General features: G+C 34.9%; 1 protein-coding gene across 2 annotated transcripts in view; it reads left to right on the forward strand.

The window, feature by feature from the left end:
- The first annotated feature begins 550 nt into the window (after window positions 1-550).
- The window catches only part of LOC136040802 (CXXC-type zinc finger protein 1-like), a 70,627-nt gene continuing 56,630 nt past the window's right edge, over window positions 551-14,547 (forward strand). For both annotated transcript variants that reach the window (XM_065725131.1, XM_065725132.1), the window contains exons 1-2: window positions 551-607; window positions 6,994-7,121. In XM_065725131.1, the coding sequence (XP_065581203.1) occupies window positions 605-607; window positions 6,994-7,121 (131 nt within the window). In that variant the 5' untranslated portion in view covers window positions 551-604. The remainder of the gene's footprint in view (window positions 608-6,993; window positions 7,122-14,547) is intronic.

The following is a 14,547-nucleotide window of genomic DNA, read 5'->3' on the forward strand; positions in this document are numbered from 1 at the left end:
GTTATCCCTTTTCCTGTCCTTTCTCTCATGCTTCTATTAAACTTGTCCTTTTAAAAAAAGTTCTTCCATGCGATACTTTTCATTCTGATTTCTTCTTGCGCTTTCTACTGTTTTTTTTATATTCCTTATTATATTATTCCTCCTTTTTCTCTTTGCTTTTACTTCTGCTGTCATTTACGAAGAACCACACTCTGGCTAAACACCCTTTTCTTTGCTCATTTTGTTGTTTTAGTTTCTTCTTCCTTTATATAAATCTTTTTCATCCTTTCCTTTTTGCCCACAGCCATTAAAGCATTCTCATTTTTTTTCTCTGGACGAGAGGACTTCTTTTTTGGAATTTCATTTGGTCTTCTTTTTTTCAGGGTTTTTTATTCAAATTATTTAGTTCTCTTTTTTTTATCCGTCTTGAGACTTTAAAGGAGAATTTTGAAATAATTCCTCAAAAATATTTATTACGATTCAAATAGTTTGTAATTTGTTAAAATTGTAGTTTAGCCGCAAAATCTGTCGCCGTCACTTTCCCCTAAGTTTTCTGAAAGTTTTCAGCGCACTGGTATACAATATTCCTTTAGAAGAAAGAGAAGAAAATTAAATCAATTTAAAAATGGTAGCTAGGCTATGTTAATTATATTTTTATTTAGCCTAATGCTAAGGCTTAGATTATTAGAGAATGTGCTATTCTATATTTCTTTTGGTTTAATGTGTAATTTTGTTGCTTTGCAGCATAGTTTCCAGTTTAGAGCACTTAGAAATGCTAATTCTAGAAGAACATCCATTTCTAGTTGACCCTCCTCCTCCATGGGACAAACTGAAAACGTGTAAAGTGGGCAGAGTTTTGAAGCCAAGGGAAAATTTGGGGTTGTACAATATAAATGAAATTATACTTTAAATACTAATTTGAGTCATCACTGGTAATTTTTGTATAGCAGGAAGTCAAAAGATAATGAAAAAACTCATGCTTCCATTAATGCTAATATCCAAGATGGCTCACTTCCTCTTTTGAGTTTGAAATAGTCAGCTGTTTTGAAGAATTGCAATAGCCTGCTAGCTATTGTAACATTGGCCTGTGACAAAATTTGAACCCACAAATCAGATCAATTAGTTAAATATTACAAAAGGTGGACAGTACAATGTCTGATTTGGCTTACAGGTAACATTGCCTATAGAGCAAAGAGTATTAGTCCATGAGCCCTGCAGGCAGCAGAGTGAGGTCTAAATTCTACAATTATTAAATAAATATAGAATACAGACCTTGCCCCACTGCCCATAGGGCTCATGGACTAATACACTTCACTCTATAGGTAATGATACCTGTAAGCAAGCCCACTATGTGTTTTTAGTTTGCCCCATGGACAAGGAGGATCAACTAAAAATGGATATACTTATATAATTAGCATTTCCAAGTGCTATAGTATGCTTTGCATTGTATAACTATGCTTTGCAGCATAGTTTCCAGTTTGGACAGCTTGTTATAAAAATAAACAGTTATGGCCTTTTGCCAGTAAAGAAAACTTTCAGGAATGAACCCATTCTTTGTAATAGCCTTTAGGCTACCACGGGAAAGTAGAAATTGATGAATATTTAAGCTTAAATTTTGGATTTCATTGGTTCAAGTCTTGGTAAAATTATACTTTAGCTACTTTTGGCTATCTTAGAAAGAGGCTAGGTTATAAAAATTAAGCTTTCAGGGATGGGTCACAGACTAAAGTATGTCCTGAGAAAATATTTTGAAGTAACTACTTCTACTCCTTTCCCCTCTGGAGCATCCTGACCTTTGATGACCTGTAAAAATCATTGTGTTATAAAAGTATAGCCTAAATAAATCATCTGCTTAAATACAGTTAAAAAACAAACAAACTGTTTTCAGCTTCACAACTATTCTCAAACCATGATGTCTGATTTTTCATGTTTCAAAGATCTGCAAGTACATTTTTGTTTTATTAAATATACAAATACTTTAAACTTGCAACTACCAGGTGTTCTTGATACATTTCTGAAGTGTCTTCTTGTCAACACAATGCATCTTGATTTAGTTTAAACTATAATTACCTTAATTAATTACTTCAATTTGAACTTCTGAGCAATAAGGTCCAATGGACCTGTGTTGCTCCATGAGTTATGATGGCTAGTGCCTATTACTGACCTGGACCATGCCAGCAGTATTTCCAGTTCCTGCATGACCACTCATTATCCAGTGACTTCTTGAAAGTTGTTGACTTTCAAGTCAGCAGTTGGTGAAGTTGCTGATATTGTTGACTCAGAGAGGGGATTCCAGTCATTGACAACTCTTTCACAGAAGAAGTTTTGATGCATTCTTCTGTTCATGTGGCATTTAGAAAGTTTCTTTAAATGTCCTCTTGTATTGGATTGGTAGGATTTATTCAGGTTAAGGAGACTAGATGTGTCATTGGAGAGTTTGTGGGTAAGCAGCATGTCACCTTGTCTGCAGTGGTATGCCAGTGTAGACAGTTTGAGTTTTTTTTTAGTCTTTTGTTGTTGGGGAGGTCTTTCAGCCCATTTATAATCTTGGTGGCATGCTTCTGCACACCCTCAAGGAGTTTTGTGTTGCCTTTGAATTGGGGAGCAGCTATGCAGTTTCCAAAGTAAAGTTTGGGTCTTATGATGGCCTTATAAAGTTTAAGAAAGGCTTTGGGGGATCTGCTATAATATATCTCTTGAGTAGGCCAAGTCCTGTGTTAGATTTGGAAACCTTATTGCTTGTGTGGGAATGATACTTGAGCTGATTATCAACAAGTACACCTAAGTCCCTTTCTTCATTATGGGTTTGAAGATCAATCCTTGTTTGCTTGTCAGGATCCCACATTGAGTACACTACATTTTCATTCTTTGGTCTAAAGTGCAAGATGCAGCATTTGCTGATGTTGAATGACAGTAGCCACTCATCAGCCAACTCATTGATATGGTTGAGATTGGCTTGGAGGCTTGTGCTGTGTGCTGCACCAAAGCTTAGAATCATCAACATATAGTGTGGTATTGTTGCTGACCCTGGTGACTAAGTCATTGATGTAAATCAAGAAGATGGTTGGGCTAAGGATTGTACCTTGTGGGACACCAATGATGAATTCACAAGGTTTGGAGTATATCTTCTGACCACCTGATCCAAACAGTCTGACTGTTTGTGTACATTTAGTGAGAAAACACATGAGCCAATTGACTGGAGCCTACAGGCCTGCACAGAGAAGCTTTATGAAGAGCCTTCTGTGGGGGACCTTATCAAATGCTTTGGCTAGATCAAGGAGAATCAGGTCAATAGGTATACCAGTGTTGAGGAGCTTGGTGATGATGTTATGAGTTTCAAGTAGATTGGTTTCCACCAACTTGTTGCAATGGAATCCATGTTGGTTATTGGAAACTATCATGTGGGTTGTTAGATGGTTGTGGATTGCATCATTCACAATCCTCTCAAGAAGCTTGGCAACAGCAGATGTTAGGCTGATTGGTCTGTAGTTCCCTGCTCTGGATTTATCCCCTTTCTTGAAAATGGGAGCCACATGTGTCTCTTTCCAATCAGATGGGATAGTGCTGGAGTCAAGCAAAGACTGGAAGATGTTTGTAAGGGGTGCAGCAATGATGCTTGCAACTTATTTCAGTGACCTTGGATGGATGTTGTCTGGTCCAGCAGATTTGTTGGCATCAAGGTTTGAAAGTGGCTTTAGTATGGCAGCTTTGTTTATGATAATTTCGGTCAATTGACTGGTGGTGTTGGATAGAGGTGCTGGTGGTAGTTGGCCATTGGATTGGATATAAAGATGGAGGCAAACTGTTGGATGAGCAGCTCTGCAATTTCTCTTAGATTGATTGCTTCACTATTGTCTTGCCTTGCCATACATTTGATGTTGCAGCAGTTATGATCTTTGCTTGAGATGTAGTTCCAGAGTTTTTTGGGGTTATTTTTGCAGTCGTCTGTGAGTTTGGACTCAAATTCCAGGTGCAATTGCTTAGTCAGTTGGCACGGTTTGTTACATGCAGTAGCAAACTTAGCATCGTTAGCTTTGTCCCCCTACCTTTTGTACTTCTTCCAATAGTGGTGTTTTTGGTTCCTCTCTTTCCTGATTTCCCTGGTCATGTATGGTTGGGTTTTAGGTTTTGGGATTGTCTCAACTGATGTGTGCTGTTTCTCTGCATTGAAAAGAAAGGTTTTGAAGATGTTATAAAAATAAAAGGGAAATAGAACCTATTGCCCTTGCCTTTGCCTTGCTTTATGACCCTTGCCTTGAATGCTAGGGGAGGTTGTCATCCTCAAATACATAATTTCTGGACCTTTCAACTATGTTGAACAAAATTGCTATCTCAAAATTTCAATTGGATGTGTTTTGGGGAATGGTGGGTGTGGGAGGGGGTAAGTTGCCCTCCAATCACTTTCAACTATTTAAAAGGGCACTAGCCATTTCAATTTCCAATTGAATGAGCCCTTTTCAGAGTTTCTAAAACAAGTCCTTTGATTCAAAGTGCCCTGGTCTAAAAAAAAAAACAAAACATTGTGTCACATGTTGCTGTTCACTTAGGCAGCTCTATTGTGCTGCCTATGATAGACAAAACTGAGTTTTAGGGTTTGAGAGACTCTACCCTTAAGTATAGGATTAAGGATTAAAGTCAGTTATGTATTAAAGCTTGGGGTGGATACACTACTATAGACAATTAGGATATGTGTATTACTGACTCACTATGCATTTGTTCCCAAGTCCAACAAATGAACAATAAAATTGTGAAACTTCTGTTAGAGAATCAAGAGCTATGAAATTGATATCTGATTGTTTGAATTAGTGGACCATATAATTAGTATAATTAATTTTTCTACATAAATCAAACATACAAATCAACATTATAAAACAACATATAAACATAATATAAATTTATAAATTTATTAATTTATAGTTAATTTATGAAAATTTATAAATATAAAAATTTATAAATATAAAAATTATAAACATACAAAAATAAACAATACAAAACAACAAGTAAAACACTAATCATTTAATGGTGTAATTGGTTAACCATATAGTAAAATAATTAGTGAACTGTTTGAATTTTAAAGCCATATAGTTCTTAGAAAATTAAGAACTCTGCTTTACTGTTTTTGGTGGTAGCAGGTACCAAACTAAGAAAAGAAATGTTTGTAAACAGTCAGCAAAAATAAGCTGAAAACATCTGGCACCAAACAGCTTTAAAAGATGTAGGTGCCCTTTTAAGGTGTTGTTGTATTTTGGAATCAACTGATTGTTGTATTTGATTTTTTCTTGTTGGCCAAAGGTTTTTTGGTAAATTGAACTACTGTAATTAGATTTTTTTTTTTTATATATTTTCACATATCAATATGAAAATATTGACAAAAATGCAATACTATACTAAAAACTTCATAATTTAAAAAAACAAAAATATCAAAGAAAATTAGTTCCCAGGTATGAATCAGCCTAAGATGGATTATGTTGGAATCAACTGATTGTTGCATTTGAATTTTTTATCGGCAAAAGGTTTTTAGGCAAATTGAACTACTGTAATTAGATTTGTTTGTTTGTTTTCACATATCCATATGACAACGCTTACAAAAATGCAATACTATACTAACAACTTCATAATTTTGAAAAACCAAAAATATCAAAGAAAATTAGTTCCCAGGTATTAATCAACCTAAGATGGGTCCAGTGAACCTAAAAATGTTTCTGTTTTGATGTCCATGGCAGTTTAAGCGTTGCTTGAAATTATTTAAAAATTATTGAAATTATTTAATAAATTATTTATAGTGATATTTCATAAAAAGAGTAGAATTATAGTGAAAAGTTTCAAATAACTACTACTGCTACTAACAACTCTCTGCAGCACCAAGACGCCTGAGACCAACACAGCTACGCACGCTCCTTTTCCACACCAATATATTCAAAGCTTTCTTCTTCACACCCTACCACATAGTTTCCACTTCCCATAATCTTTTCTTACAACATCCCCCGCACCCAATATGGGGATGATCTGCTTTTCGTTTCATACTAAATGATTGGCTGACAAGGAAAATCTTTGGCAATTTGTCATCCTTCATCTGAAGAACATGTCATAGCCATCTGGACCCTTCTCTCATTATAGCCCTAGAAAGCAGGATTGAAGCACTTTTTTTTTTTTTACAGCTCACTGTTTGAGATACAGTCAGTCAGGTACCCAAAGGGATATGTTGGCAATTTCTCTGGAAAATCATTTATCAAATCCTCCTGTTTCTATTTCCTCCACGCTTTAAAACCATACTTAATCATCATCATCATTATGGCTTCCAACATTCTAATCTTGGTTTCTTCCAAAGTTTTTTCCACTTTAAAAAACACCCTGGGCGTTGGCTTTTCTATCTTTAACATTTTCACTTGCCCTACCGTCTTTACTAATAATACTACCTAGCTAAGTGAAACTGTCCATTTGATTGGTCTTCTTATTATTCAACATAACATCTTCACCATCACTTGTTTGTAGCCTTAACGACTAAGTCTTCTTAATATTAATTTTTAAACCTGTCCTTCTGTTCTAACTCTAAGAACTCTAAAAATTCATTCATTTTGCTAAGTTTTCATACAAGATTCTTAAATCATCAGCATATTCTGAGTCAATGAGAGTTTTAATTCCCCATTTGATTCCGTTTTCTCCCATTGCCTTTGATGTGCTCCTTAGGATTTTTTTTTGTATTTAAAAATATTTTGCAAAAAAAAATAGGCTACCATTTAAAAAATTAATGGTAAAAACTATTTGTACAGACTATTAAAATGAATGTCTTTAACCCATGCCTATATTTTTTTATCCTTGTCTGACTTTATTATCCTTTGTATCCATGTAATACATAATATATATATATGTATATATAAAAATAAGCATATGAACAAATAAATATCTAATGCTCATTTCTTTCTGTGTCGCAATAGACTGGTATTCAATTAAATCAAATGGATGATAAATAAGGTATTCTCTGAGCCCTACTAATGTTTATTATTTATATATTAGTCAGTTAAATTTGATATTCTACCTGAGCGCCAGTCCAAGATAGACACAATGATGAAACAAGAAGAGCATGGACTAGAAGAACAACTATATTGCATCTGCAGATCAAGTGATATTTCGAAGTTTATGATGTAAGTCATGTAGTTATTCTTTTTTTCAGTTCGTTTTCCAAACAGAAGTTTTTTATAGATATTTATAGAGGCACATTAAACCTAAGATGAGAAGATATCAAGCCATATGGTAATTTGAACTTCGTTTTTCAAAAAAGGAGTTTTTAGAGATGTGTATAGAGCCATATTAAAACCTAAGATGAGCAGAAGTCAAGATGTAGGATAATTTGTAATTAAACGAACGAAATCATAAAGAATATTCACGGCAAATGTCAAAACTACATACACTGCTACAGATGAATCCTGAAGTATTGATTGAGTAGTATATCAATTTTTGTAGAATATTTTTCTATGCTTTCATTACACCAAAATAAGAGCAAAACAAACCAAAAACAAAATTAGACTCAAATATGAAAAGCATATTTATGATATGTTTATAATATGATATCATAGATATGAAAAATGTATTATTTGTTCAAAGTGATAATCCAATCATATTGCTCTAGTATTGCTAGTCTATTGCTAGTCTGTTGCGCTACTATTGCTCAGTTACCTTTTCACCGTTACTGAGAAAGGGTCATCATATTTTAGTTTTATGTTTTGTTTTAAGGTTTGTTTAATTATATATTTTTTTCAGTTTATTCTGCACTGAGGACGGTCAAGCGGAGGTCTCCACCGAAATATTTGCATAATTTTCAATTTTTTTCACCGGGCCGTTTATTGTCCTTGTTCTTCTTTTCTTTGCAATTTTTTTTTCATGATTAGCCAGTGTGGTGTCAGAAATAATATATATATATATATATATATATATATATATATATATATATATATATATATATATATATATGGAAATATAATTAAATTGACGTGATTGATTATAATTATACTTAATATAATTAACTTAATATAATAAGGGTTAAAATGATGATAATTAATTATCTTTTTTTCTACAAGAAGTTCAATGGCTTCTTAACTTACTACTACTGCTGCTACCATCAGCTCACTGCAGCACAAATCCGCCTGAGTCCACTACAGCTGTACTAGCTCCTTATCCATCCTAATTTATTCAAAGCTTCACTCTTTCTTTCCTTCCAATTTCTTTAAAATGTTTTCAATAAGAACCTTATATGCCTCCCAGGGCATAACTTACAACCCTTGCCCTAAGGACTTTGAGGACATCTCTAGAATTTCCTCCACTCTATTTTGACTTGAACTATTTTTTGTTTGGCCCCAGATGGATCCAGGTTGCTGTGGTAGCTAGCAACCCTGTAAGAGAGATCACGGCTTGTAGTAAAAATAATATAGCTCATAACTCCTAAAACTAGAGTCAGATCAAAAAAGGGAGTACACTATTAGAACCGCTTTGTAACGAAAAAGAACAGTTTTGGCAATCTGCCATCCTTCATTGGCAAGACGGGTTGTACTCAGCTAAACCTTTCTCTCATTATAGCTAAAGGAAGTGGGCTATGATGTAAAAAGTAGTAAGTAAGACTGTACTAGACCCTTAAGGTCCAAACCAGTGGTGCTGATCTCTGTTTCGTGGCCCTTCAGCCAGAAAGTGCAATGGGGGGCTGGGGGCCAACCATCCTGTGCTTTCACACACCCTTCCTGCTTGATGTAGGCTATACCACATTTTGTCGTGGAGCTTGTTGCTTGATATGATTAGTCAAAACGGTACCCAAAACTATGTGTAGACAATTCCTCTGAAAAAAATTATTCTAAGCTTCACTCTTTCCTCTCTCAGAAGAAGTTTAGATTTTCTTTAAGTCCTACCTTAACACACCCCCCGTTCCATTTGGAGACGAACTACTTTTCGTTTGGCAACAGATGCATGGCCAAAAAGAACAGTCTTTGGCAATTGGTGATCCTTCCTCTACAAGACGCGTCGTAGCTATGTCAGCCTTCCTCTCATTGTAGCCTGAGAAAGGGGGATAAAACCACATTTTTTTCTTCGACTTGTTGTTTGACCTTTGGTCAGTCAAATAGATGTGTAGGAAACTCCTTTAACAAAAAGCATTCAACAAATTTTTCTTCTGTTCTTCTGAAGGGCTCACGTTTAAAAACCATACTTGACCACTGTGATCACCACAGCTTCCAGTATTCCAGTCTTGGTTTGCAGACTTCTCTTGATATTCTTCCAAACTATTTTCAACTGTGAAAAAAACCAGGTTCTCGGCTATTTCTTGTTACATCTTCTCTGCTTCCACCATCTTTACTAATATTACTACCCAGGTAAGGAAAGCTATCCATTTGATAGATGTTTTCGTTACGTAGCATCGCCTTTTTACCATTATTTAATCCTTGTGTAAGTAACTTAGTCTTCCTCTTAAACCTATTCTTACTTCCTGAACTCTGAGAACCTTTAAAATTTAGTTCGTTTTACTAATATTTTACCTAGCAGACTCACTTGCTCTTTACGCTAAAGTTTTTTAAAACTCTAAAAAAAGCTTCTTATTGTTCTAATTAAACGAGCATAGTATTTTAGGAGTCGTTCTTAAAGAATTGGGACATAATTCAAACTTTAGCGTAAAGAGCGAGATGTTTTGAAGGAGTAACCCTCCTTGTATACTTAATAATTTCTGTTCGCTTTAAGTTGTAATGTTGCTCCTTACTTTCAGTTGAAAAAACTTGTTTTTTAAATTTAATTTCTGATGGTTTTTTAGATAATTCCAGTAAATCTGGTAATATACTCCAGAGTCTGGTAGAAATCAGGAAATATGGTAATATTTTTAAAGTACGCTCAATCGTACTGATCTTTGCTAGGTAAAATTTTGTGGACTGACTTTGAATTTACATTTTCTTGTTCAATATTCTATAATAAGAGGTTATAATCTGCTTTCAAATTAGACTACTATAAAAGGGATTTAATTTGTAATCCCAATCATTCATGTTTATATTTTTACCCTTATCGGTAATTTTTTTCTATTTCTATGATTTTAAATCTTATGATTAAACACTCTATAAAGTTCAATGAAGCTGTCAAATATTTTGTTTGATTAAATTTGTGATGTGAGAAATCATTAAATAATCTACAACATTTGGATATTCCTCACAACTCTACTATAGCTGAGTTGATTGTAAATCACCTTTTATTTTTATACCCAAGGGGTATAATTATTATTATTATATTATGAGATAGAGACAGGTGAGAGCAACTCTACAACAGTTGAGTCTCTGGAACAGTTAAATCTACACATTTCTCCAGCAGCTTACCTGAATATGAATCACCTTTTATTTTTATACCCAAGGGGTATAATTATTATTATTATATTATGAGATAGAGACAGGTGAGAGCAACTCTACAACATCTACAACATCTACAACTCTACAACAGTTGAGTCTCTGGAACAGTTAAATCTACACATTTCTCCAGCAGCTTACCTGAATATGAATCACCTTTTATTTTTATACCCAAAGGGGTATAATTATTATTATTATATTATGAGATAGAGACAGGTGAGAGCAACTCTACAACATCTACAACATCTACAACTCTACAACAGTTGAGTCTCTGGAACAGTTAAATCTACACATTTCTCCAGCAGCTTACCTGAATATGAATCACCTTTTATTTTACATTCTAGGTGGGTTATATTCTGACATGAAGAGATATTTGATTTTCCGCAACTCCCATCATCTGAGTTGAATATAACTCAACTTATCCTTACTAGTTACAGGGAATTTATTGTGGTTTGTAGATAGCTGAGATGAATATAATTCTGCTGCAGCTGAACTGAATTTAATTCAACTTTTATTCTTAATCTCTTGGGGAATTGCCCCTCCCCCCTTAGGTTTTGAAAAACACCTTTTTTGGTTTTTCCATTGAAAAAAATCAAAGAGAAAAAATGCCCCTCCCATAGATTTTGAAAAAAATCCTTTCTTTTTGTATCTTTTTCCTCATAAATTTTGAAAAGTCCTTTATTTTGTAACTTTACAAAAAAAATCCTCCTCCTCATTTTTGTTTATTAGTGCCCTCTTTGGCAATTGTATTTCTTTCATGAGTAAAGGCAACTATTGACCAGATCATTTAGTTCTTTTTGATGAGGCAACTTTAATCAAACAGTTCGTGGTAATGAACTGTAGTAAGGAGCGACCCGGCTCAATAGTAACCAAAACTCTAAAAAACGCAATTTTGATACCAATAGTTACATCAAAAGAATTTGGAATTTTTTATTTTTTTGCCAGCAGACAAATCACGGATGCGTGTTTATTTGTTTGTTTGTTTGTTTTTTCTTTTTCCCAGGGGTGATTGTATCGACCCAGTGGTCCTAGAACTTTGCGAGAGAGCTCATTCGAACGGAAATGAAAAGTTCTAGTGTCCTTTTTAAGTGACTAAAAAATAGGAGGGCACCTAGGCCCCCTCCCACACTCATTTTTTCCCAAAGTAGTCGGATCAAAATTCTGATATAGCCATTTTATTCAGCAAAGTCGAAAAACCTTATAACTGTGTCTTTGGGGACGACTTACTCCCCCACAGTCCCCGTGGGAGGGGCTGCAAGTTGCAAATTTTGACCAATGTTTGCATAATTATTAATGATTATTGGGGAATGTAGAGACGTTTTCAGGGGTATTTTTTGGTTGGGAGGGGGGGGGGGTTGAGAAGAGGGGGCTATGTGGGGGAAATTCCATGGAGGAATTTGTCATGAGGGAAGAAGATTTCCATAAAGAGGGCGCAGCATTTTCTAGAATTATTTAAAAAAAACAATGAGAAAATAAATATGAAATTTTTTCAACTGGAAGTTTGGAGTAGCATTAAAAGTTAAAACGAACAGAAAATATTACGCATATAAGGGGTTCACCTCCTCCTAATACCTCACTCTTTACGCTAAAGGATTTTTAGTAATTCCAACTATTTATTCTACCGCCTATGTGATTCAGGGGACAAAATTTAAGCTTTAATGCAAAGAGTTATTGACGAGGTATTGACGAGTGGGCGAACCTTCTCATATACATAATAAAAACATACGAACATAGAAGTTTGTTACGTAAGCTAATTCGTAAGTTACGTATATCTTTTACTAATGAAAACGTTCGTAAAAACTAAAAGTTCTAGGTGCCTTTTTAAGTATCCAAAAAATTGGAGAGCAACTGGGCCTCCTTCCCCTCCTTTTTTCGCAAAATCATACGATCAAAACTATGGGAAAGCCATTTAGCCAAATAAATAAATAGGCAAATTTCGCTTTAATTATTCATCTGCGGAGAGCCGAAATCAAAACATGGATTAACTAGAAAACGTTCAGAAATTAAATAAAAAAAACATTCAGAAATTAAATTTAATAAAAACAAGTGTTTTTTTAACTGAAAGTAAGGAGCGACATTAAAACTTAAAACGAACAGAAATTACTCCGTATATGAAAGGGGCTTTTCCTCCTCGACACCCCGCTCTTTACGCTAAAGTTTTTATTGTTTTAAAAAGTAGTGTTGCGAGAAAGAATCAAACTTTAGCGCAAGGAGTGGGGTGTCGAGGAGGAAAAGTCCCTTTCATATAAGGAGTAATTTCTGTTCGTTTTAAGTTTTAATGTCGCTCCTTACTTTCAGTTAAAAAAACTTGTTTTTTTTATTTAATAATATCTAAAGCAAATGGCTTACCACAATCTTTTAGGGAGACAAATGAAATAAAAAAAAAATACACAAATAGAGACTATGCTTTAAATAGAGATATAAACACAGTTTTGAATAACTTAATACTAAAAGATTCAAATTACATTGACCCTACATTGGGTCAGTAGGCAAGCTAAGTCAATTGCTAAGCAGCTAAGTCAATTCTTACCCAATTTAATTGGTGAATGGTCTTTTATTTATTCTGGCTTGTTATTTTTTGATTTATTTAATTCGGTGTTTCCTCTGCTCTGTTCGAATGTACTTGAAAAATTTAGTTTTTCTTTTATTTTCCGAGCACTGAAGATGGCTTGGTGGAGGCCCTTACCGCTTCTTCTATTTTTCTATTCTTTCCGTCTCACTGACTTAAATAACCCTTGTTTTTCTCAGTTATTTAAGTATATTATTCATTTATTGTTTTTTATGGCACTTGGTATTAACCAAGTGACATATAGCAATCGCAAATTCTGTCGGTCGGTCTGTTGGTCCCGGTTTTGCTACTTTAGGCACTTCCAGGTAAGCTAGGACGATGAAATTTGGCATGCGTATCAGGGACCGGACCAGATTAAATTAGAAATAGTCGTTTTCCTGATTTGACCATCTGGGGGTGGAGTGGGGGGCCGGTTCACTCGGACAAAATAGAAAAAATGAAGTATTTTTTTAACTTACGAACAGTTGATCAGATCTTAATGAAGTTTGATGTTTGGAAGGATATCGTGTCTCAGAGCTGTTATTTTAAATCCTGATCGGTTCTGGTGACATCAGGGGGAGTTGGAAGGGGGAACCTAAAATCTTGAAAAACACTTAGAGTGGAGAGATCGGGATGAAACTTTTTGGGAAAAATAAGCACAAGTCCCAGATACATGATTGACATAACCGGAACGGATCCGCTCTCTTTGAGGTAGTTGGGGGGCGGGGGTTAACTGAAAAATTAGAAAAATGAGGTATTTTTAACTTACGAACGGGTGATCGGATTTCAATGAAATTTGATATTTAGAAGGATATCGTGTTTCAAAGCCCTTATTTTAAATCCCTACCGGATCTGGTGACATTTGGGGGAGTTTGGGGGGGGGAACCTAAAATCATGGAAAAATTAGAAAATTTGAGGTATTTTTTAACTTAAGAACGGGTGACCGGATCTTAATAAAATTTGATATTTAGAAGGAATTCATGTCTCAGAGCTCTTTTATCAAATCCCGACCAGAACTGTTGACATTGGGAGGAGTTGGAGGGGGAAATCTTGGAAAACGCTTGTAGTGGAGGAATCGGGATGACGCTTGATGGATAGAATAAGAAAATGTCCTTCATAAGTGATTGAGAACCGTCATGGATTCGCTCTCTTTGGGGGAGTTGGGGGGAGGGGCTCAGTGATTTGGTGAGTTTGGTGCTTCTGGACGTGCTAGGACGATGAAAATTGGTAGGCGTGTCAGGGAGCTGCACAAATTGACTTGATAAAGTCCCAGATTCGACCATCTGGGGGGCTAAAGGGAGAGGAAAAATTAGAAAAAATGAGGTATTTATAACTTACGAGTGGGTGATCGGATCTTAATGAATTTTGATACTTAGAAGGACATCGTGACTCAGAGCTCTTATTTTAAATCCTGAAGCATTAAGCCTCAGATTTTTCTTTTAAATCAATCTATTGATTCTCAGAATTTGTTAGAGCTCATACCATATGAGCTCTTGGCTCTTAGCTCTTCTTGCCTCATTACAAGTGTTAATGAGCTCTTAGCTCTTGTTCTTCTTTGTCATATGTGTTATTTTCCACACAATTTATTGTGTAGAAGGGTGAGGGGACAAATTTGACAAAGCTACTAAAATTATTTTTAGAATGTTGCAAGGAAAATCT

This window comes from Artemia franciscana, chromosome 21 (assembly GCF_032884065.1).
Source record: "Artemia franciscana chromosome 21, ASM3288406v1, whole genome shotgun sequence".
NCBI lineage: Eukaryota > Metazoa > Arthropoda > Branchiopoda > Anostraca > Artemiidae > Artemia > Artemia franciscana.